The 25,885-nt window shown below is 34.7% G+C and overlaps 2 protein-coding genes and 1 long non-coding RNA gene across 14 annotated transcripts; 1 reads left to right on the forward strand and 2 right to left on the reverse strand.

The window, feature by feature from the left end:
• Positions 1-5,705: 5,705 nt before the first annotated feature.
• LOC121803426 lies at positions 5,706-8,616 on the forward strand. Of its 2 annotated transcripts, none has more exons than XR_006051003.1 (2): positions 5,706-5,849; positions 6,834-8,616. It is a non-coding gene; the product is annotated as an uncharacterized LOC121803426 (long non-coding RNA). The 2 variants fall into 2 exon arrangements; XR_006051004.1 differs by having other exon boundaries at positions 6,838-8,616.
• Positions 8,617-13,503: 4,887 nt separating this feature from the next.
• Positions 13,504-15,969, reverse strand: LOC121802976 (signal recognition particle 14 kDa protein-like). Of its 5 annotated transcripts, none has more exons than XM_042202674.1 (5): positions 15,878-15,969; positions 14,924-15,017; positions 14,687-14,796; positions 14,156-14,321; positions 13,504-13,821 (listed from the first exon to the last, which is right to left on the reverse strand). In XM_042202674.1, the coding sequence occupies exons 1-4, from the start codon at positions 15,878-15,880 to the stop codon at positions 14,160-14,162; spliced, it is 369 nt and encodes a 122-aa protein (XP_042058608.1). In that variant the 5' UTR covers positions 15,881-15,969; the 3' UTR covers positions 13,504-13,821; positions 14,156-14,159. The 5 variants fall into 5 exon arrangements, with proteins under 5 accessions (XP_042058608.1, XP_042058609.1, XP_042058606.1 ...); XM_042202675.1 differs by having other exon boundaries at positions 13,504-13,833; XM_042202672.1 differs by having other exon boundaries at positions 13,504-13,836.
• Positions 15,970-18,573: 2,604 nt separating this feature from the next.
• LOC121805401 (5'-3' exonuclease-like) lies at positions 18,574-25,266 on the reverse strand. Of its 7 annotated transcripts, none has more exons than XM_042205239.1 (16): positions 25,116-25,266; positions 24,788-25,013; positions 24,486-24,714; positions 24,109-24,188; positions 23,992-24,030; positions 23,822-23,840; positions 22,700-22,753; positions 21,223-21,350; positions 21,072-21,140; positions 20,823-20,908; positions 20,116-20,225; positions 19,664-19,714; positions 19,373-19,431; positions 19,079-19,123; positions 18,923-18,997; positions 18,574-18,845 (listed from the first exon to the last, which is right to left on the reverse strand). In XM_042205239.1, the coding sequence occupies exons 2-16, from the start codon at positions 24,917-24,919 to the stop codon at positions 18,717-18,719; spliced, it is 1,305 nt and encodes a 434-aa protein (XP_042061173.1). In that variant the 5' UTR covers positions 24,920-25,013; positions 25,116-25,266; the 3' UTR covers positions 18,574-18,716. The 7 variants fall into 7 exon arrangements, with proteins under 7 accessions (XP_042061173.1, XP_042061171.1, XP_042061172.1 ...); XM_042205237.1 differs by having other exon boundaries at positions 19,079-19,144; XM_042205238.1 differs by having other exon boundaries at positions 21,072-21,143.
• Between the last annotated feature and the right edge of the window lie 619 nt (positions 25,267-25,885).

The raw sequence follows: 25,885 nt of genomic DNA on the forward strand, positions 1-25,885 counted from the left end.
TGGAAAATAGGCTATAATATCAAATTAATTAAAACCAACATAATACTTAAATATTTATATTATTGGAAAAATTAGATATACTGCGCGAAACTTATTTTATTTTGAATAAACACAACGTGAGATCATCGAGTAGAACAAACATGTATGATGTATATATAGTGCAACTTAACGTCCATGCAATAAGATTAATTAAATTAGTGCTTATAAATATTTGAAATTATGAGAAACTAAAATAGTGGATCAAGACTACATATGAAAATAGGCTATATTTACGCGACTTATGAAAAGTTAAGACATGGTACGAAATTAAGACGACATATAAAAAGTGATAAAATAAAAATATAATCTGAACTCTAATAATAAAGTATTAAAAATAAGAAATTAAATAATATTAATATATTAACGGACTATTTGAACTCGATCGACCTGAACCTAAATCTAACTCAACACAAAATTATCATGGTCTTAGCGGATCAAGCCGATAAGGATACGAACACAATAAGACTTAACACTAATCCGTTAATTTTATGTGCAAGTAAACTAATAAATATATCTATTTTTATCTTGTTAAAATATGTAGTAATTTGGATATTTTACAAGGCCACTCTATTTATGACAGAAATTTAAAGAAATAGATTGAACAAGTCCATTCATACTTACATGAATTTGGGGTTCGTTTGACACACGAAACTATATATTCATATTTTTTTTCTTCGACTTGTTGAAGTACATTTATTCTCACTTTGATTCAACCTAATAACCTTATTTTTCATTTGATATTAAGCCTCCACAAACGAATACTACTATTTACTTTTTACGAAACATATAAATAACTATTTTCTTATGTAGACTCTATCTTGATAAGAGTATTACTTATGTCAAGGTTTCTCAATTTTCCTTTTCGGATTATTTATTAGTAGAATTATACTATGGGAATTGTTTTTAGTGCAACAACCAGGTAATTAGAATAATTAAATTAGTGTTTATATATACTCCTTAGAAACTAAAATAGTGGGTCAAGTAAAAAATTCTATCTCAGCCTCGAGGTCATATTTGACTTTTCAATATCCATACTATACAAATTTGACATATTTAATTTTTATATATTTCCACCACGACTTGTTCTAGTATACCCCTTGGTCAACACGAAAACTGAGAAATATGTTACTTATAAATTCAGAAAATCAATTCATAATTTCCCATCCTCAACTCACAACACAAAACATATAGTTCTCCACTTGGCTCCAAATACATTCGATATTCTTTCATAAGTTTGTGAAGATGAATTCCCAAAAAATGAGCATTCTCTCAATCATATTCTTAGTTTTTGTTATTATGTGTATGTGTAAAGTACGAGTGGTGGATGCAGCAAGAATATTATCAGAAGATTCGTCACAAATGAATCAACTCAGCCTTCCACAAATGTACGAGAACGCAAAGGAAACGATGTCGCTTTGGTTTCAACAGCTAGCATCGGGACCTAGCCCCAGAGGACCGGGCCACTAACTAGCTTATTCATATCGATTAAGAAGTTCTCTATATTCTTTATTCTTCTCTATTCCATTTTTCAATATTCTTTTATGTTTTCGAGTTGTTTGAACAAATAATTTTTTGTTTGAGATTTGCACACACCGAAAATGACATAATCTATGGCCTATTGACCGAAGAAAAAAACACTTTAGCATTGTTTAGATTAAAAAAGTGCCATTATATCTCTTGTTCAAATGCGTTGCTAGTTTACTTCATTCGTGGTCTTGTTATATCAACTCTTAACAATTTATCACATGCATATTAAATATATCTATTTTTCAAAGATATGATTTACTAAATTAAATCATAATTACATCTAGCTCAATATACACAGCTTTTGTTTACATGCAAATGTCAAAGTGATTACGAAAATTAGTTCAAATTTATTGTCGATGTAAATAATACTTATAAACATGTACTGCATATTGCTATTTTTTTTATAATGGCAAAAACTAAAATATTTTCACTACAAAATATCATTTGTTGCAAATGGTTTTTTTTTCCTTATCCTAATGGTATTAGTCTAGAAAGGGTTAATAAAACCTAAAAAGGCTGGAAATAGTAGATCTTTACAGACAATAGTCACAGACACACAATTATGAAAATCATTCATGTGTAAATACATTATTATTTGAAAAAAAAAATCCAAATCTATAAGAGCATGTGGAGTCTAATATAAATCTCATCAAGTCCAGCAAACAATAACATAAAAAATAGATGATCTACCAAAGATTTATTACTATCTTGTACTCCTATAATAACTGAATACCACCAAAATTACATTATACTGAAATTAAATTAATTGCAAAAATCACTTATTTTTGGGTCAATGGTGGAACCGTGCATTACGTATCCAAATATTGGGTATCCATGCCTGGCCAATACACCTTGTCGCCACAGTTGGGACAAAATTTGTAGAAGGTGGCTTGGAGAGTCGGAGTCATGGATTTGCACCGGTGAACACCGGACTAAGGACCACCGGGTGATAACAATTGCTACATTATAATACATTCACACGATAATATCAGGAGTAAACAGTATTTTATAGACTATGTTTTAATTAGACAAATATCCAAATAAAATGGAATGAGTCTTCTAATACCTCGGGTGGATGAGACTTAATCATAATCCCCACATTATTCATTATTTATCAATGTTATTAATTTACTATATGACTAAAAAGAAAGATAAAAAAATCTTTGTTTTTTTGTTTTATTTAAGTTTTGTGATATGAGACACTATAAAAATTGACGATTCATAGAGTATTTGGGTTTGAAAGGCGAATTAATATATTTATAGTTTAGCTCCTGACTTTGCCCATCTATTTTTTTATGTAGCATAATTACCATTCTTCTTTAGCTATGGACGATCACATTGCTACCGGCTACTTTCACCGGTATGTTTGTTTGGATTAATTTGTTGCTTTATATTATATGAAGGTTAAATTGTATCCAATGGGAGTTTCTTCATTGCCGAGAAACCGCTACGTGTCTTTGTTTCTTAGTTTCTTGAGTCAAATGACTTTCCTCTTCATCGTAGAGGGAAGGTTTTGGTTGCGTTTCGCATCAAAAGCAACCACGGTGGTGCCATCTTCTCTAATATATGTTAGTTTTTTCACTGTTTTATTATCATCATGTTAGTTTTGATCATGTATTTGCTGATAATGACTCAACTTTTTCATTGCAGGTAGCCACTGATATACAACTTCTTGTGTAAAATAGGGATTTAAAAAATTCATATCACTAGCAGATATGAGGTGCTCATCCAATGGCTTCCTTGCTAATGATTGTTGTCTTTTGGAAGTTGATATCATGGTGCAAGCGGTTGTGTATGATGCACCTAACAATCATGGTGCAAGTTGTTCCGGCATTGCACTTAACAATCACGGTGCAAGCTATTGTGTGTGATGCATCTAACATCTAGTTTTTTACCGTCGCTATTATGTACGAGAACATACACGACTATTACTGTTTTCTCCCATCACATGACCATTGATTTTGTACGAGTACATATAACATACACGACTAGTATAAAATGTTGCAGAAAATTCAAAGAATTGAGGTTTTCCTAATTTATATCGATTTCAAGCTCAATCTCCTCCACACTATATGTATAACTAATTTTAGAACAATTTCTAATTGCTTAAGTAAATTATGAGTTCTTGTGTAGTGATGCTAGGATTGTGGAACATATTCTTCGCAAATGCACTATATCCTAAAACTATGCCATCTTTATTTTTGTTGCTATTAATATCAATTAAATAAATAATGAAAAATGTTTCGAAGCTTAAAAGGTCAAAGCAAAGGAAAAGAAAAGTGAATTAAGTAGAGGTAATTGGCTAATGTCTGTCCTTTCTGCATTTTTGAACTTGCAAATAATAACAAACAATTTCCATAAAACCAAAAAGCTAGGGTCTCTAATTAGGAGAACAAATTCCAATAATATTTAATAATGAATATCATATAGTCTCGTAGCCTATAGATCTCAACAAATAGCTGTACTATCTCTTTCGAGAAGCTTCTACCTAAAATTCATATATATTTATGATTCAATTATTAGATAACAGACTACTGATTTGACAAAAGTGCAGAATAGGCCTGCTAAATGTCTGCAATAATGCAGAGTAGGCCGGCAAGTGTTGGTAATATGACTGAAATGCCCTTCAAGGCATTTGGGCATTTTGGTTTGAAAAATGGCTACAAATATACGATATGTGATTATGTTAAAGGCTAGAGACTTGTGGCAATAATTTTTTTTGTCAGGGTTGGAGTGAAACAAATGAAAATGTCAGAGACATTTTATGTAGTTCACTCTTTTATAAAATGTGTATAATGAGTGTATATTGTGTGTAGTGTGTGTATTCTGTATAGTGTGTGGATTGTGTGTAGTTTGTGTATGGTGTGTGCAGTGTGTGTATTTTGTGTGTATGTGTTTATAGTATATGTATTTTTGTAAAGTGTGTGGGTGTGTATTTTATGTATAAGTGTATGTACAAATTCTTCAAATTCAATTCCATGTCAATTACTTTATTTTACTAACATAGAATTTAGAATTGAATTAAAATTTAATTTCTTCCAATTTAATTTCCTATTCCGTGTACCAAACACATATCCTAAAGTATGAGATATATTGTGGCAGTACAGGGACTTGGAGAGGTTATTAATTAGTTGTAATACCCCAAAACCCACCTTAGACGGAAAAGCGAATTTCTGGTGCTGTAAATCGCCAAAATTAGGGTTTCTGACGAATAATTTGAAATAAATAACAAAATAAATTCTGATAATTCAGTAAATCATGGGATACTGAAATATAAGTCTTAAATAAGTGTTAGAAAGGATATGTGAGCAAAGAATTGAGTTTTAATGAGTTTTAGTACATTTTTTAGAAAAGTCGCCGATTAGGAGTTTTCGGCGAATTTGCCGAGAAATATTAGGAATTTCCATTGGAAAATAATTTATATGGAATCTAGAGATCAAAATAAGTGTTATGTGAGTAAGATTGAGCAAGAAATTAGAATTAAATCGGTGCTCATATAGGAAACGCGATATAAGGGCATAATGGTCTTTCTAAATGAATTAAACTAATCTAATGTCCTATATAAAAAGTGACGTTTTTTTAAGTATATTAGAGCATCTCCAATGGCGGACGTCCGGTCGGACATCCGCGACGGGCGACCGGGACGTCCGCCATTGTAACGAAGGCACTCGGATACGGATGTCCGCCATTGTGGCATGGGTCGGACGTCCGGGTCGGACGTCCGCTATTTATTTATTTTTTTTAAAAAAACTCCCTATATACGGCTCGTTGAACTTCATTTCATTCGCACCACTTGTGTCAAAATTACAATTACGTTACGTAATTAAATAATTGTGATTTTTTTAAATTGCGGGAAGTACTAGTGGGAAGGGCGGATTGTGCAGGGGAGTCCTAGTGACGTGGCAGTGGGATGGGAAGTCCTAGTGACGTGGCAGGAGGTGTTTTTGGGAAGTCCTAGTGGATGTCCGAGTGGGACATCCGTGCATTGGAGATGCTCTTAGGCATGAGATGAATTCATTTTTTTAAGTGTGAAACATAAAGAGAATTCTAGAGAAATTGTATAACAAGTGGGTTAATAAAAAGGTGCCAAATGGCAAAACTATTTCCATTCATTACAATAATTGATGAAGACTAAATTAAATACCAAAAACTATCTTCTTCTTCCTATTTTCTAAGAAAAACCGTCCACCAAGGGAGAGGAAAAATCGTGAGGTTCTCAAATAAGTCTCACCCCGATCTTCTGTCGAACCGTCGATTTAATCGTGTAAAGGTTATGAAATCAAGTAAGGTCTTTCTTCCTATACTATTTTTATAGTATGAAATTCAATATATTAAGGTTGGAAATCTGAAAATTTCGAGCTCCATAGGTGTTGATGCATAAATGGTTTTATGTTCGATTAATTGTCGAATACGTAGCATATAGACGTCGTATGCCACGTTTTGCTGGATAATTTCAAATTTAAATTACCATGGTATGAACTTGATGTTGAGATTGAAAATATACCTTAGGGTTTGTGGATGCTCTAGTTAGATTATTATTATGATTAAACATGAATTGAAATAGAATTTGATCAATAAGGTTTAATCCCCTGTTTTTCAGTGACCTGTTCCGAATTGTTTGGCATGAGTAGAATAGTTAAAACTTTGGTTTAGAAATTTTTAAAACATCTTTGATTAATCTAGTAGTACGCCAAATATTTTGGAGAATTTAGGAGTTCGTTTACTATATGTGTAAATTGTTTGAACAATACCACCATAAGCTGTCGAAATTCTGTTTAACCGCCCTATTTTCGTATGTTTTATTCGAATTATTCTGGGTACTTGAGCTAGAGGTAAAATGGAATAAATAATGTTTATATTAACTATAAGGTGTCTAGTTGTTTTCTGAATTTTGTAATTAATTAAAGAGTACAAATACTATTTATAAAAATTGTGTAGAACATGTTGCCAGAAACTGTTGGATTTTGTTAGTCTCTGGTAAAAGAAGAATATTTCTCAAACCATTAGGAATTTTTTAATGAATCTTGTTTCATTGTAAAATAGACTTCATGGGGTATTTAAAAATGTTATATTAAGCCTCTAAAGCCTTTTGAATGGATATAGAACATTAACGAGAAATCAGTCCAGTGCAGTTGTGTTATATTAGAAGTTAAATGATGAATGAATGAATTACTCTACATCTAGAATATTAAATGAGGATAAGGAAAGAGTTTAGCATATAGTAGTATTATTTCACTATAAATTAATGTGTGTTATAATGTTATGAGGTAGCTACACCCAAATGTTCGCAAGGGATAGGAAAAAGGATCCGTGAGAGAAGAAACATCGAATGGAAAGGTTTGGAAATAAACGTCATCCAGGTAGCATGCTCAACACTTAAATGGCCTAATTCTCATGTGCTTTTATGTGATTATTATGTGACCTATTGTCTTAGTAAATTATGATTAATTATGTGATAAAAGACTTGTGGAGTAAAATATGAGAAAATGATGAATTGTTGAATGATTTGGAAATATATGTGTTGGTGTGATAAATGATTATATGAAACCAAGATGAAAATGAATATGATTATGACTATAAAGATTTTGAGATAAAGGTGGAAATGGACGCTAAGACGAATGTGAAAAACGATATATGTTGATGAGATGTATACGAATATGTGATTGCAGTATGTGATATGTATATGTTGCTTCTGACACAAAAAATGTAAATTTGGATATGTGATGGTATTGAAAGAGCTGGAAATTTATCTGTTTATCTAATCTGATATGGTATGAAAGGAAGATATTGATGTGTTATGTTAGTAATTTTTGAGAATAAGTATTGATATGAAAATGGGTATATTTGAATGTGTTTACGCCCCGTGCTTGAGTGTGTTCTGTGGGTACAATTGGCATGCCATAGGATAGCAGCGCTGCATCATCTGTGATCTCCCGTCTTCTGGATAACCGAAGCGAGGATCGTCTGTTATCTGATCTGTCCGATCTGCACCCTATGGGTGGTCTGTTCCCGGGATTATCCGTCTGCATCCGAAATGGATGGTCTGATTATCTGTCTGCACCCTAATTGGGTGGTATGTGCGGAGTCCTCTCGAGGACAAAATCCGCGTCTATATTTGATTCTGATTCTGATCTGGTCTGCGTACCCTAGTCTGTCACTAAGCACTTAATGCGGCTATCTATGTGTTTGGATATGTGAAAATATGGTTAGTTTGTATATGTGTGCTATGTGTGTTGGTATGTGATATTGCTTTGTATATGTCACGTGGAATACTTGATGCTATGGATATGTTGATAATTGTTGATATGTTCTGCGATTGATATTGTCTATTGCTGGACTATGGGCATGTGTTGGTTTTAGGGGAGACGCTGCCTAAATTATGTTAGATGTGACAATATGTGTATGACAATATATGAGTTATAATATGAGATTATGTGAAACATCTGTTATAATTTGATATGATAATATCTTATACGTGAAAATGGATTATATTACATAGTTCTGTTGGGTTTTGTTATAAATATTGAAAACCCGAGACTTGCAGATGTACTTTATGACATATGTGAAGTTTTGTATTATTATACCCCTCTGATGATGACATAGTTTGGAAATTTGAAGTCGTGGGCGAAGATTTGACTACTGGTACGGGTATGTTGATACGTGTGATAGCGTCTGTGATTTGTTTGTGTAGATGTGGTGATGATTGAAACAAAATAATAAGAATTTAAAAAGAATTTTTAGTTGAATGATTATTGATTGTTAGGGAATTGTGGCTGAAGTGTTTAGTGTGCTACAGGTTAATTGGATCGGGGATTTCTTTGGATATTTCTTTTGTTTCCTCTCCAGCACTGCATCCTCGGTGGGTCACTGATCACTGCTTGCGGCGTTTGTGTCCATTTCTGTTAGATGTGGCATGTATAGTATTTGAATATTTGTAATAGCTTCCGTTGTGTTTGTAAATAGTGTTGGAACTCTTGCTGATAGGTTAGTGAATTAAGTTTGGTTTTTAATTGACCATAATTTATAGCACCGTAATTGTGACATTTCTTATTCGACCGTTCGTCGATCGGGTAGGAGGTGTTACATTAGTAGTCATTATTCTTAACCTAATTATATTTAGTTCCATAGGAAAAGTTGGTGTTTGGTTTGTTATCTAAAAAAATTATATCACCCTTTCAATAATGTCACTGTAGTGCAAAAAATCAAATTTTATGTCACCCCACTATATAGATTTGAATTTTAAATTCTTTAATCTGCTATTGGAGTTCATAAAAAAATGAAACAAAGAAATGCAAATTAAAGAAGAGCATTTTTAACAAAAAAATGGTCTGCAAAATACAACCCATTGGTCAATGACTGTATTAGTTAGGCACTAAAATAAAATTAATTAAAAAATAAGTCAGAAAAATAATCACCGTCTTTTTTTCATTCAAATTATTTATTTATTTATTTCATAGATGCTAATACCATAAGATTAAACAACAAAAAAGAATAGTATAAGGGAACAATTAATTTCACTGTATAAGATTAATTAGTAAGGCCACCCGCGACACGTCAAGCGGGTGGCTCGTAACCCGTCACGCCGGGACGAGACGACGGCGAGACGCGTTGCAGCATCTCGTCTCGTCCCCAGCCCGCCGAGACGGATGGCGAGTCGTCTCACCACGCGTCAGCGCGACGTGGCGCGCTCTGGCGCCATGCGTGACACCCACTTGCCGGCCCACGAGTGGGCATCATCACGCTGACGCAATAAATCGTTTTTTTAAAATTCGAATTAAAAAATAAAAAATCAAAAATCAAAAAATGGTAATATTACCGTTAATATTACTGTTTTTCTTTTTTTTTTTTTTTTTTACTCTATAAATACTCCTAATCCATCCTCATTTCACACACAAATACACATCTATTAGTCCCAAATCATCTCCATTTTCTCTCCAATTTTCATCTAACCTCTTATAAAAGAATGTCCGGCGACGGAAACTCTGGCGGTGGCGGCTCCGGCGGGTTTGACATCAACGCGTTCGGCGACTGGGGGCATGTACAATGTCCTGGGTGGTGGTTCATGTTCGTCGATGCCTGGCACCCAGGGTTCGTCGATGCCGAGGGGTACCAACCACCCCATTTTGATGTGGATGCATACGTCCGTCCCTCCGCACCGAGGTATTCGCAAGGATTATCCCAGATTCGGGAGGATTATTCGGCTGAACCCACTCCGGAAGGAGGCAGAGGCGGTGGAGGCAGCCGAGGCGGTGGAGGAGGCCGAGGCGGTGGAAGCTCCAGGGCGGAGGAGGACGAGGAGGAGGAGGATGAGGATCTAGGCCGGCATCCGTACAGCCCCAAGGAAACGCTGGTTGTGTACAATGCCTGGATCAGCGTCTCGTACGATCCCATCGTCGGGAATCAACAATCCCGGAAGTGCTTCTGGGAAAAGGTCACCGAGGCCTATCACGAGATTAAGCCGAAGGGGTCCCGCCGCCGCACATTTAAGATGCTCCGCGCTCACTTTGACCGAGTCGACAAAGAGGTCAAAAAACTATACGCCATCTACAAGAGTGAAGCGGCTCATTACCAAAGCGGAGCCACGGGAGCCAACATTATGAGGTCGGCTTTGCGAGTCTACTTCGACGACACCGGAAAACAATTCAAACATGTCGATGTTTGGGAGGTCGTCAAAGACGAGGAAAGGTGGGCCGGTGGTGTCCGGTCCAGCTCGGGCTCGACCTCGAAGCGCACTAAGCACACGGCGGGTGGTCAATACTCGTCTAGTGAGGGCGGTTCGGGCAGCGCCGCACAAGAGTTTGCCTCGCAGGAGGTTGAGGGCAAGGCAGACGATGCCGGGGGTCTTCCCGTGGGCGCTGTCGGCCGCAAGGGAGAAATGCGACGAAGGCGGCTAGAGGGAAGAGGGGCCGAGCCGAATCAAGCCAGGCGGCATCGGGGGCACCCTCGAACTCCCTAATGTCCATGTACATGACCGTCACAATGGCGGACACTTCCCGCATGACGCCTCCCCAATACCAAGCATATCTTGCCGGAATTGAGTTTATGGCAAGACAACTTGGTATTCCGCCTCCAGGTGGCTTCAGTGCACCTCCACCGCCTTCGGGGATGATTCGCCGGCGGAGTAGTTTTTTTATTTTCTATAAAATTGTATTTAAAATTATGTAATTTTTATTTTTTTAGGATTTTAATTATGTTTTTTTTTAATTATAAGTAGTATTTTTATTTTATGTTGTAATTTTATTTTATTTTATTTAATGAAGTGTGTTTTTATTAATTGAATTTGTTGGAAATAAAATAAAAAATGAAATTGAATGAATAGTAATTTAAGAGACGGTTAAGGGACGGATAAGAGATGGAGGGTTGCAGGTTCCGTCCCTTAGTTAAGAGATTGAGTAAAAAAGTACAGTGGGGTCCAAGAATAGTGATTTAAGAGACGAATAAGAGACATGGTTGCCGATGGCCTAAGACCGTCACTCTAGATGAAGCGCGTTTCAAATCTAGCATTATTCCAAAAAAATAACTTTTGAATTTAAATTTGTAGCATATTTAAGTCGTATTTAATTTATTCTACCATTTTTTTTACTGCCTTGCAAATTGATTGGGAGGGAACATGTAAAAGTGAATAGAGCCAAAAACAATACTCCCTCCGTTCCGCGATAGTTGAGTTATTTCATTTCCTGCACTCGTTTTAGAAAAATGATAATAAATAGTTAGATTATAGAAAAAGTAAACTAAGTGGGAGAATAATGAAGATAAGACTCTTATCTACCTTATGATGTCACTTAGCCTACTCTCCCTTCATTTTAACTATTTATTATTTTTTTCCAAAATGAGTGCAGAAAATAATATCAATCAACTATCGCGGAACGGAGGGAGTATAAATTAAGAGGGGATTTAAGTTGGCGGCTATACAATTCTTAATTACGATTTATTTTATTACATGTTCAATAAATTCATATGAAATATAAACAAATAAGCAAAGTAAATTAATTGGGGGATTTGTAACAGGAATAAAACACTGACATATGAAAATATTTGGAAAAATTTTGTGCAGTTGATATAATTTAAAATCATAAAAGTAATCTGACAGAAGAAAATTTCCTTGTTTATATTTAGTGTTAATGAAATAAATAAATAAAATATAGCAAAAGATATGTGACGTATGTCTGGGGTTAATGGTTTTATTTTGATATCAACGTGGATGAATCCTGTATTACAAAAATATATTGATTTTCTAACTTTATTTTATCTGAGACTTAGTACTATTAATGAATGAAAAACAATAGGCCTTGTCAATTTAATTCTGACCCAAAAATATTATCGTGTAAAGCCCAATTAGCAGCAATCGATTAGGCGATTTAAGTTTAAATATTTTTAAGTTTAATTAATTTGTTTATTAGGAGATTTAAGTTTAAAAGTAATTAAATTATAAGTGTAAATTACTTACTGACGGTGACAAAATTTTAGGGCAAATCCTCTAATAACCTTTCCTTTTAGATTTGGTATTAAAAATCATTAACAATGTTGATTTATATTTTTAAGAATAAAATAATATAATTGGATGCAAGCTTTCCTTATTTATATTTGTTTTTTATTATCTTATTTAAGAAATTCAAATTCCTTACTTTATACTTTATAATATGGAAAATGCACAAATATATTTTATATTAGGAAAATAAATCAACTCAAATTTTAACTAGTTACTTATAGAAATAAATTATTATAGTATTATAATATAAGAGCGTCTCCAATTAAAAGAATTTTTGAGAAGATATTATAAAGCATATGTTTACATTTCTTATTTTACTGATATACTCCTACTTCTCAATTTATCTATTTCCTTTTGAAGATGCGCAGGCATAGAATAAATGTATATATACACCACGTTTTTAGTAATTATTAATAGTATTTACAAAGTAGCCCATAATCCATTGCTTTAGTTCTTGGCTATAAACAAGTTTCAACATCCTCTTCCAATAACAATGGGTGATGACAATGCTTATGATTCACGTTTTAATCATCGGTTTGTGTTCCTTACAATATTTTTCTGTGTTGTTTATTTTTGTTAATTAGTTAACGTTTAAGGTGTAATTGGTGTTAAATGAGCAGAGAAACTAATGCTACGCCTGGAAACTTGCTGATGAAAATTGAATCCTTTTCCTCATTCTCAAGTTCGGAGGATATAAATGGTTAGTTAATATTTTCTATTATTAATTGTTTTGAGTTGGTTTAGTATTAATAGTCTAAGATTTTCAGCATTTGGACAGGAAAATGATAATCTATCCTAATGGATGCTTTGGTGACGACTACGACAATGACAATGTTTCAGTCTACTTATTCTATATATACAATCAAAAACGGAACAAATACTCCTCATTTCGAATCATTGTATGCTATCACTAAAACATGATGATCTCAGGAATTCCCAGACAACATCCATGCCCCCCTTAGAACAAAATGTGGAATTTCCAAAGTGATCTCTAAGAAGTCTTTGATGGATCCGAGCAACGGGTACGTTGTAGGCGACAACTGTGTGTTTGGGGCTGAAGTTTTTGTTATCAAGGGGGAACAATTTATTAGTGAGTGTCTGAAGTTGGTGGAACACACGACTCCGACAAGACAAGGCGCGAATGGACGATTCCCAACCTTTCCAAGTTAGGGGATGTTTGGAGTTCGGAAGAGTTCTCCGTTGAAAATTACAAGTGGTATCCCATCTTCTTTTTATGTTATAGCTATTAACAGATTTAATTGTAGTCTTTTCTAATGTTTGGTGACATTACTTTGCTGCTTTAGGAAAGTTAACCTTCATCCAAAGGGAGTTGTTTCATTGGCAAAAGGCAGCTGCTACATGTCCTTGTTTCTTGAGCCAAAGGGCTTCCCACCTCATCGTAGAGTGAAGGCAGAGGTCTCGATGCGCATCGTATCCATACTCAATGGTTTTCAACGCTCTAAAACATGTTACGTTTTTTCACTATTTGTTTTACAACCCCTATTTTGAGCATCCAAAACCTTCAAAGTAGTAGAATGCAACAATACATCATTATGTGCATATATATAGTGCCATGTTAAATACAGTACCAGCTAGTGTGTTGCTGATAACTACTCTACGTTTTCGTTGCAGTTAATCATTGGTTTAACAGCTTCTGGCGTGGAACAGGGATTTCCTGAATTTATAAAAATTGATGATATGTATGGATGCCGGAGGCTTCCTTCATCGCGACTGCTGTTTTGTGGATGTTGAAATCACGGTGCAAGCTGTTGCGAAAGCTTCTAGTTTATATTGGAAGGGGATTCAATGCAGCACGTAGTCATGTTAGATGCTCCATAAAACATGATTACTTATTTAGTTTTGCATCGTTAAGTTGATATGATTAATCCTAGAAAATACACAAACGTCATGATTGAAAACTTGACCCTAACCAAAAATACACATAGAGAGAGCAAAAAATTGTTAAGATTTCTGCAAAATGTTCGAGTATCAAACTTCCCAAAATTGATAAGATTTCGTAAAATATCCTATGACTCAGACGTATTCATACAATATAAATTATAAAATGAACACTTTAAAAGAAAATCAGCCAGCCATTACCGGTTTAGTTAGAGGGTTTGGTGGGTTGCTTCTTCTTGTCCTGCTTTTTATCGGAATCTGCCACCTTTCGCTTGTCCTTCCTCTCCCTCTTTTTCAAGGCAGTCATCCGGGCTTTCAAGATAGTTGCATAACTGGACTGGAATCGTTGGTGATCTTTTGGACCGACCTGTCATTCAAATCAAGTGTTTTGCTTTTCAGTAAAAGTTGTCCCTCACAACAATTATAGGCTAGTCAACCCAAAATAAAACCGACTATCATCAACATTAAAGCAAATTCGCAACTATCACCAATTTATCAGACTATCAGAGTTTATTCACATTATTAATGGAATTGGCATATCAGGCAACTATAACATCACTGATGCAATATATCAATCAGTTTCAGAACATTACGTAATCCCCCAACACCACTTTTTGATATGATCATTGTATGCATATACTTGAATTCATAGTTCTTAAATGTTCTAATAAAGACTGAGTTAAAAATAGGATGAAGATATATACGAAAGGGAAGGGAAGCTAGTTACTATACCATTGTTGAAATAGTTTTCTTTCCATCTGTAGCTCGAATGAGGCACTTAAAATCAATCTTTTCCCCGGCGGTCTTCATCTTATTCCTCTTAACCTTGGACTTGTCAGAAGCTGGAATAAAAGGAAGCAACAGACCACTCTCAATTTCCAACAGCTGCAGTAGTTAAGAATCTGTCTACCAACAGGTATAAAGAGGTAAAAACGGAGGAAAAACTTGCATTTATCGATGAAAACTCACAGTGCTTCAAAGTAACCCACACAGAGCCCTTTTCTGTAGTCCGCTCAAACATATTGGTGAGTTCATTGAGGAAGGGATCAGGCTGTAACCGTACCTGGCGAAAGAAAACGAAAGATTAGCAACATGTGATGCTATTTAGTCAACAAATCAATTTCATTTTGCACGTGATTGATCTAGGCATTAGCCAATGCAAACTAGACATGCACATTAATCCATACACACTGGTCCAGAACACTAAGAAGTATTCATATATCCAACTGTACCACGGCAACACAAACCAAAAAATACGGAGAAAGAATTCACTATCATATATACCACATTACTTGCAGCCACATGACATGATGTCATATACAGTTGTATATATCATCCAAAACACATGCGCCATTGCAAAAACAAATCATCTACACATGCTTCTTGATCCCAGTAGCCAAAATATATTCCACGGGTATCGGTGGTTAAACAAACTTGGAAAATACCACTCTGTTTCCCCTTTCAACTTTTACAGTCATCGAGAAATCTGCTTCGTACATAGTTTATGTTGCTCACTTTGAGAACAGCTCTTAGTCAAAATGAAAAAACTCAGTCAAACCCTATTAACAATTCCCCAAATCATGTTGATTATAAATCATCACAATGCTAATATATTACTAGTATATTCATGCTGTATCAAACTTGGTCATATAAATCCCAATTCTCTATTCCAGCTGCAATTGAACATTTAGTTTAAGCTCTACATATCTCAAAATTCATTGCCCTCAATCCCCCAAGAAATCACATAATTGAACCTAAGAATACAATTCATTCACTTACATTAGTTGACATGCATCCATCTATCTATCAATCCGTGAAATTCATATAATTGGCAGATCGGCAAAAGTAAATGTTCAATTTAACAAAGACGAATACAATGAAATGAAAAGATTACTAATTGAATTAGGTTCAGAATCAACATACCATGTTGTTTCCGGCAACGGATGGTGAAGAGAAACTTAGTCAAAATTTGAGGTTTTTCCCTTCGCTCTTTTGCAACAGAAATTTTACTTCAATTGACCCAATTCAGAAATATATAACGGGTCGGGCTATCCGCTTTTCCGAATCCGGATTCGTTATCATAAGGCCATCCACAACGCTGTTCCTATACCGTTCCTAAACCGTTCCTTAAACTACTATTTGTGGGCCCCACTGTACTTTTTTACTCCATTCCTTAACTAAGGAACGGAACCTGCAACCCTCCGTTCCTTAACCGTTCCTTAACCGTTCCTTAAATTACTATTCATTCAATTTCATTTTTTATTTTTATTTCCAACTCAATTCAATTAAAACAAACACACTTTAATAAAATTAAAATAACATTACAACTTAAAATTCAAAAAAATAGAAAAAGACATAATTAAAATCCTAAAAAAATAAAAATTGACATAATTTAAAATACAATTTTATAGAGACAACCAAGAATAAGTTTGTCCCACATCGAAAGTGAAACATAAAACATTCAAGGATGTCTCTATAAAATAGAGACAACCAAGAATGAGTTTGTCCCACATCGAAAGTGGAACATAAAACATTCAAGGATGTCTCTATAAAAGAGAGACAACCAAGAATTAGTTTTTCCCACATCGAAAGTGGAACATAAAACATTCATGGATGTCTCTATAAAATAGAGATAATCAAGAATGAGTTTGTCCCACATCGAAAGTGGAACATAAAATATTCAAGGATGTCTCTATAAAATGGAGACAACCAAGATGAGTTTGTCCCACATCGAAAGTGGAACAAAAAACATTCAAGGATGTCTCTATAAAAGAGAGACAACCAAGAATGAGTTTCATAAATTCGCAAGCCCATCAAATATATATGGGCTAATACGAATTTCTAGTATTCATTTATTTGTAAAAATTGTTTTTAAATATAAAAAACAATTTTTATAAATAAAAATATATTTTTTTATTAAATTCGATTTTTAAAAAAAATCGAATTATTGCGTCACCGTGACGACGCCCACTCGCGGGGCAGCGAGTGGGCGTCACGCGTCGAATGGGAGGCCGCCACGTCGCCTCGGCGCGTGGCGGAACGTGTCGTGCCGCGTCTCGCGGGAACGGCACCCGGCACGGCACCGGCACGGAATGGCGACGACACGGGCGGCTGCAACGCGTGCCGCCGCGGTTCCGTTCCTCCGGAACGAAATAAGGCACCGCAACGGCACGCGTTGCGGATGCTCTAAAGGTTTTTGGTTTTCGTTATTTATTAGGAACTTTTAATTAAGAGTAAAGGCCAAAATTGGTCCTGAACATATAGTCATTTTACGATTTTGGTCCTAAACATTATCTTTTGGATTTTTTGGTCCTGCACATATGGACATTTGATCATTTTGGTCCTGCACATATGGAAATTTGATCATTTTGGTCCTCCGTCAACATTTTCGTTAAAAACTAACGGTCAACATTATCTTTTGGATTTTTTGGTCCTGCACATATGGATATTTGATCATTTTGGTCCTGCACATATGGAATTTTGATCATTTTGGTCCTCCGTCAACATTTTCGTTAAAAACTAACGGTCAACGGCCGATTTTTGACTAAAACAATGGGTTGGGTCGGGTCGTGTTTGGGTCGGGTTTGGGTTACACGTTAAGAAAAAAAATAATTATTTTTTATTAATTAAAAAATTATAAAACTTTAATTTTTAGTTATTTTTGTTGATTAAAAATATTATAACGACTAAAACATGATGTTATTATACGATTTAAACATGATATTACACGATAAAATAAAAAATTACCAAATTAAAATAATCATTTTTAATCAAAACAATAAAATTAAAGTATACTAATATTAAATCTATATAATAAAATTAAATAATTAAAAAATTATTTTTAATAAAATCTAAGCATAATATTTTCTTCAAATTCATGAAAAAATTAATTAAAAATTACTATACTTTAATTTTATTAATTAAAAAATATTAATTAATTTTTTAAGAATATTATGCTTAGATTTTAACGAAAATATTATGCTTAGATTTTAAGAAAATATTATTTTTTTTCTTAACGTGTAACCCAAACCCGACCCGACCAAACCCATTGTTTTAGTCAAAAATCGGCCGTTGACCGTTAGTTTTTAACGAAAATATTGACGGAGGACCAAAATGATCAAATGTCCATATGTGCAGGACCAAAAAATCCAAAAGATAATGTTGACCGTTAGTTTTTAACGGAAATATTGACGGAGGACCAAAATGATCAAATGTCCATATGTGCAGGACCAAAAAATCCAAAAGATAATGTTTAGGACCAAAATCGTAAAATGGCTATATGTTCAGGACCAATTTTGGCCTTTACTCTTTAATTAATGTAGACAAACGTTTATTTGAAGGAGTATTACTATTAGACAGGCAAATTTATCAATCAGTTCAACTAAATATTGTAAATTACATTCAACTATTTTCAAATTTTCAACTATTCAATTGAAATGGAGGACAATCTTGATGAAATTTTATTTAATCTAACCATATTTGAGTCCTAATGTTTTAGGATTTGATCTTAATTTTTGATAGCTTTGGATCCTCAAAATTACAAATTGGCATATATGGTCGTTTTACAGAGTAAGCACTTCATGTGCATTGTGTGTGGAATAAGTTCAAATGCGATTCTATTTTCAAACATTTGTGATTTTTCATTTTTTTTATATATTTCGAGTGATGTTAACAGTGAACGAGTAGTCTATTTTTAAACAAGTTAATACTGTAGAAATGTACCATAAATGCATTCGGAATTAAAAAAAAAGGGAAGAGTGAGTTAGTGAATCCCTTGAGTTTCAAGCTTCTTCCACAAATTAGAAGCCCTTCTAATAATAGTATCTGCAGAAAATCCTTCTGCATAAGCACTAATGGCTGTCAGTAGGCTTGTGAATTTCTGCCCATCATCCTGTATTGAATGCCAACAAGCATATTAGAACGTTAAATGTTTCATCAAATGAGCAGAACACAGCATAATCAACTGACCTCTGGTTTGATAAAGGGCAGATCTTTGGTGGTATACGGGACCATGTAGGATGGAAGGTCGGAACGTAGCATTGCCTACATTACATGAAGCAATGAGCTTAGCTTTCGAGTATCGGAACACTGAAAGTAGTCAGTTAATGCACAAAAAAAGCTTACAAGATTCTTGCTTAGAATAGCCTGCTCGGCATTCGCAATCAGTGCCTGGAAAAACAAACAGAGTATCTGATTTCAAGAAGTAACTTAGAAGCCTTCTCATCCAAGGATGTATGAAATTATGCAATTTACTGCACTAAAAATAAATTTATCCGTGTTGGAATCCTGGAGAGGGTGAAAATTTCTTTTTTTTTTAGTGCAGTAAATTTCACAGCAGATTCGGTAATATTATATGTCAAAGTTCAAACCAGACAGATATGAAAGGAAAAGGTTTAGGGAACCGGTGGTATAGCCTACCTTTTTGATTCGCTCCTCCTCAACTTCGTCGACGTGATGCAATAAGTTCTCCAATGAACCTAACAAAATATAATCAGATCAAGCCAACTTGGGAACTACATAATCATTACATGGGAAAAAAATATCATACAAACTTCAGAAAATAGAATTATAGTTCATCGTAGGTCAGTAGTTCAATTCTAATTGATTCCACGACTTTTTAGGATGACCATAATAGCCTTCGTAAGCATACACTAAGGCTCTTAACGTGCTATTGTTTGAGTAATAGTTAAAGGTTTTACATAAGCGTACCAAACTTTGTAATAAGTCGAATAGCGTGAACATCTCCAATACCATCAACTCCTGCATTACAGATCAGAGATGAATAAATTTCCTTCAGAGTGCAGTTGCAATCTTATTAAATTTAGCCAAGTATGGCTTTAAGAAGTAACGCATAAACTGAATAACCAATATGTGGGTGGAAGGATTAACAACTAGCTTCGTCAAATTCAAACCTTATACCTTAGTCAAACTATCTATGAAGTTGTTTATTGTAGAACACAGAATTGGAAGCTGTAACCAAATATTTTGAAGTCAACTACTATTTTCGTTTAGCAACTGTGACATTGATCGTTAACTGATGTTCGATGTACAATCATCGTTATACAACTGTTTCATAATGCAGATAGTCCTTAAGCATGGCTTACCTTTCAAAAAAAATAAAATGAATTCACACAAGAATGATGCTTGAAACATAAAAGAACCTGGAATGTTATCAGATTTGTCCCCCACAAGTGAAACTACATCGACAAACTGTGATGGCTCCAGTGTCCCATACTTCTTAGCAAAGTCTTCCATCCCAAAAGAGGACATCCTAAAACGAGTAACAAATGTGGTAAGAACAAGATAGCAGCCAAAAAGTTGCATAAGTAAATATAAGCATATAACGTGAGTAAAAAAAGTACTACTATAAAGTAAATAAACATAAATAGGACTAACAATATTTCAAACTCAACTCCTAATTTATGCTTCTTCGACCACCAAGTACATACTTTAATACTCAGCCCCGCTAACGAAATATCCTTAGTTCTTTGTTCGTGTTTTAAAAAAAATCAACAAACTACTGAAATCAATCAGGGAGTTCACATGTGAGTCGAAACACGAATCTCAATTTATTCCTATAAAATGACTGGATGGGAAACTTGAATGGCAAGCTTCAATTTTGGAAAATTACCATGAAATTATAATTTAAGGCAAGAAGTAATAAGATGGAAGTTTCATTGTAGAAAATGGAACTTTTAGTAGTTGCAGCCAGTTGGCCATAGCTTCACAGAACAATGGGACAAGTTGGCCTTCAAATATTATTAACAGCTGAAACCGACAGATATTCTTAACACATGCATAGCAAATAAAAGAGGCAAATAAACATGCAGATCTCGGAAAGGTTGTCAGTGGCCAATAGGGTACTAACTCAAAGCCACGGGGAGCGATTCGCAACAGGCGCAATGAAGGAGATAGTATCTGGAAAAAATCTTTGTCTGGGGAGACAACTCGTACCTGTACCGATTATCTTAAAAAATAGTCATGTTCCAATGAAGAATGGAACAAAAGGATAGAAAAAAAACCTACTAGATATTGATCGTTGTAGTCTTGTAGAATATTAGGATGTGAATATTGTTTGGGAATAGACTCTTAACAATGAAATAGGTAGTAAAAATACCTTGAACCCATCATTTACGCTTTTAACGGCCAGTGTCCCAATTACATCATCAGCTTCAACACCTGGAACCTGCTTAAGAAATGAAAAGATAATATCACATGCTTCTGCTACCTTTGTAATCAACAAAGAAATGATATGCAAGAGTGTGTACCTCAATCACTTTGATAGACATAGCCTTGAGGGAAGCTTTCAAGTACTGAAGCCCCTGAACTACAGTATCAGGGGTTGGAGGCCGATTGCTCTTGTAAGAAGGGTATAGGGTGTGACGAAAATTCATGCCTACAAGAAATTGACCAATCAATTCTATTTTCCCAGTATATTGATATATAGGAGAGGAATTTACACACTGGCAAACCTTCCTTTTGTGTGTGTGAGTGTGTTGTGGGGGGGGAGAGCAGATAAGTTCTCGGTGCACTTTTTTTTCAAACAAGTTCATACCATTTCACATCAAAACATACAGAATTCCACACGACATAGCCAACTACAGGTGACAAGTTTAAGGGTTTTTAAAATTTACTCGATTATAGTATATGTTTCAAATAGGTGATACTGTCCTTAGCCACCCTCCTTCGTATTGCTTTTTTTTACCATCACCACTTTCATTGCAACTTTTATAATGTAACCACTTTCATCTACAGATCCGCCTCTTTTACCCCTCTCTTTCTATTGAAATGCCTTTTATGGTAAATTAATACGAAGAACATCGTAAGGGAAAAGAAGTATCATAAACAATCCATATCGTTTACCAAGCAATCCAGGTTATCAGTTCAGGATGCACATTTTTTTCTTGTGTGTGCGCGGGGTTGGGGATTGACCAAATTAAGTTAGTATGGTTGGACATATCCATTATATATCACAGACAAAGAAGCTTTCACCTGATTAAAAAACCAACATCACATCACATGATGGAAGCTTCAGAACTGCTGTCATAAAGATTTCAGTATAACAAAAGCTTCTGAGTAACTTGTTTTAAATTCCAGGTTCAGTTTAAACAGAGTTCAACATACCAAACTAAGCAAAGCATGGATAGAAGAGTAAAAGAGAAGAAAAGCAATCTCAAAACAAAGGAAATTGATACATTACTGCAGGGGTTAAACTGAAAGAAGAACAAAGCAAGAACTCAAGAAAATTCTCCTACCACAGATGTAGACTCTAAATTCTAAATGGTCCTACACGGTATCTCACATGATGATCAGGCGATTACTTTTATCCAACCTAAAGTTTCGAGCCTGCTAAGGAGCTCATAGCACAAACTGATGATTAACTAACTGAAATGAGTAAACCAAGCAAGAAAACAAATAAAATAGCCCTTGTAAATCTTGTCTCCAACACAAGATCTCTTCAAGGGTGCAAATTTTGGCATCAAGATATTTGTATGCCCGATCAAATTTTTTCTCTATCACAGTAATTAATATCTTTGGGCAAGTAAAACTTCAGACGCCTAGCTTGACAGAACTATTCTCAAAGCTCAAGGTTCAAACTTAGATATAGTTTCAAGTACTATTGTAATAGCAAATAAAATATGAAGGGATCCAGGTAACTGCTTACGCATATGGACTACTGGGTAAAAGCCATCCCTTGTTAGCTAGTCATAAATGAAGAAAAAAATAAAAAATCAAATAGCATACCTTTTCCAACAAAACTTTGTTTGGACGAAAGAGACGCATGACCATAAGGACCCCCTGTAAAGAAAAACTTTGTTTTATCAAAATAATTTACTCAAAGCCACACCCATCTTTCTTTTGTTATTAATCATTATAGGACTATAGTCAGTATAAGTAAACATATATTAACATTTTATACAGAAATTACATATGAAAGACATCATTTATGTCCAGCCTGAACCCCTATTCCCCACCTCCACCTAAGAATAAGAAAAAAATTATTTAATATGAGTTAGCCTTGAATTGTTCATAGAAGCATATCCAACCGTGTGTTTTCCTTCATTTTATCAAGAGCCACCAAGCATAAAATGACTATTTGCACCCATTTTGAGTGGACATAAAAATAAACAGTCTGCCCGAAAAAGATGAGAACAGTAATTGTTAATTTGACGAATATTCTCTATTAGCTGCGAAGCAACAACTTTGTGAAAATAAAAGTAATAACTGATTCACCCATTTAGAACTTTTCTATCAAAAACAAACCGTCTATTCTTTCCGTTCACGCCTTAACAAAATTCAGTACTATCCAGCAGATTAAATAATTTTGATGAGATAGATTAGTTCAAGCTTAAATTTGAAACAGATCAATTAGAAAGGAAAAAGATGCATGCACAATAACCAGGCAAGATGACACCCAGCTCCAATCAAAATGGGCTCTGACAAGCAGCAGAAGTTACAAGCCCAGAGCTTTCCAACTTTACCACAATTTAGGTCAGTAGGTGAAAGATATTCTTAGCTAAATATACCCAGGCCCCAATGTATCATTGTCAAGACCAATAAATTGGACCATGCAGATAGAACTGAATTCAGATGTATATTGAAGCCACGCCACCAAGTACCTTTATTAAGTCAGAGTACAAGCATAAAGTAACCTAGAGGCAGACAATATAAATAAAGATGCAAGCAAACTTGGACCATTCCTGATAAATGACAAAAACAAACAAGCACACAGCCCCTTAAGTACCAGGGCATAATCATAGAAACTCGATGAGTATTTACAAATAAAGATGATACAAACAGTGGAATTAGGAGCTAGATAAACAAATGGAATAAAGAGAATATAATATAGTTAGAAAGCAAGCTTACCATCATAGTCAAAAACCACCTGGATGTCGTTCAGAATAAAAGCAAAAACAGAAGGGAAAAAAGCTTGTGTTAGAGCAGACACATCAACAGCTATATGCCAGTGCATAAAAGGCACAACACTGACATGGGGCATTAAAGAAATCAAATGACAGGGGAGAACAAGGGCATACCACTACATGTGTAGGAATATATTCCAATACATCAATTATCTGCAAGAAGTCAAAGATCAGTGAGCAATATAAAAAACTAGCACGAGGTAGACATATATACCCCTAAGGAAATCTTACCAGGGACAATGCACTGAAAATTGTTAGGACCCAATCTCCATTGCCATCAGCATGAGATAGATGACCATGGTGCAATTTTGCTATAAGAAGAAACACAATGAAACACTGGAAATGATGAGTGCCCAAACTAGTGGTAGATGATAGAGACAGGGAGAAGAAAGCCAGCTACCAATAACCCCAGATGAGCTAGCATATGTATAGGCAGTGGAGTTGATCAAAGTTTCAAATCGAAACAGAATTCCTTTTGGGTTCCTTTTGGATATCAAGTCGATTGGTAGAATAAATTATTATAGTTTTGTCTTTATTAGTTTGTTCAATGGTAGAAAATGAACTATTAAGGAAATTAGCAAATACATCGGCATCATCATTTTACATACCAATAAGCTTGTAATAGGCTCTGTATATTATTGAAGTGCCATCAATGAGCATTACTCTTCCATTTGATGGATTTACGGCGGTGGAACCATCTTCACGTGGAGCGGTATCAACGAGTGTACTCTGCCCAAGGGTTGCGTTTTGAGCAGCTGAACGGACACCTCTCAAATGGATAGGTTGCACAAGTTTACAAAATCCAGAACTCGAACTAGGTCGCTCTTTGCACGAATCCTAATCACAATCAGACAGCTAAAATAACAGAAAACATGAAATGCTAAGAAGTCAAAAGTGATGAAACATCTACCTTTTTAAAAAGGAGTGAATAAGACCTTCTCGAATCTACAATTGACGTCAATTTGTGGCCTAATTTCTGATTCACCGAAAGACTCCTCCAGAAAACATGAAGCTGTTGGTGCGGAATTTGAAAGCAAGCCATGAAAATTGGCCTATTTATTATCTAAGCATTTCGGTGAACGGCTTTGCAACAGAGAGTAGCAAACATTTGCATATCATACTTCAATCGGAATCAGCTGATTTTCAGAAGAAGAAAAAACGCTCAATCAATTACAATAAAATTAAGAAGGAATACGGATAAGAATACTATAAATAGAACAACACACTACAAAACTTACCGTGGCTTCAGCTGCGTTCTCGTCGACTTGAGTAGTGAGAGAGGATGGAGGAGCGGCGCAGCGGCGGCGGGTGGTTATCGGCGGGGAGATTGGATGAGTCTGAAGAATGATGGAGTCGCACACATTTATTACTATTATTATTAGTATTATTTTACTGGTATTTTTGAATAGTCCATTTTATTATTTTAATTTTGATCTTTAATATGTGTAGTTGAAGAAAATGTTTAAAGGAGAAAGCTTATTCCCATTTTATTACAAAAGTAGCTGAAGGGAAGTGTATGATATAGTTTTGAAATAGTTATTTTCATTTCAATCGATTGGTTAGCAATTGTATAATTTAATTTTGAAATATTTCATTCTCGAAAATTGAAATATTCATTCAATTTATTGTGCATTTAGCGTAGTGCTAAAGAAGGGGTAATTACATGTTTCATACAAAATGTTTCATCTTTGTTTCAAGTTAGTACAAAAAATATTAAATTCACTTATTTCATAAAAAAGTTTAACTAGTGTTTTAAAATAATGCATCCGTCAAGTTCCTACTAACACCGTTAATTCCAATTACATCATACAAACAAAAAGTTTCACCAATGTTTCACATTTGTACAAAAAAATTTAAATTATAACATTCCATTAATTATTTCAAATACAATTACTTTTATAGTTTTATTACTCAAAAAAATGAAAATACATAGAAAAAAAATCACCACTCTTCACCATCAAATTAGCAAATTGCATTTTATTGTTTGAAGCTTTCTTACGTCACAATG

This window comes from Salvia splendens, chromosome 5, assembly GCF_004379255.2.
Source record: "Salvia splendens isolate huo1 chromosome 5, SspV2, whole genome shotgun sequence".
Classification (NCBI taxonomy): domain Eukaryota; kingdom Viridiplantae; phylum Streptophyta; class Magnoliopsida; order Lamiales; family Lamiaceae; genus Salvia; species Salvia splendens.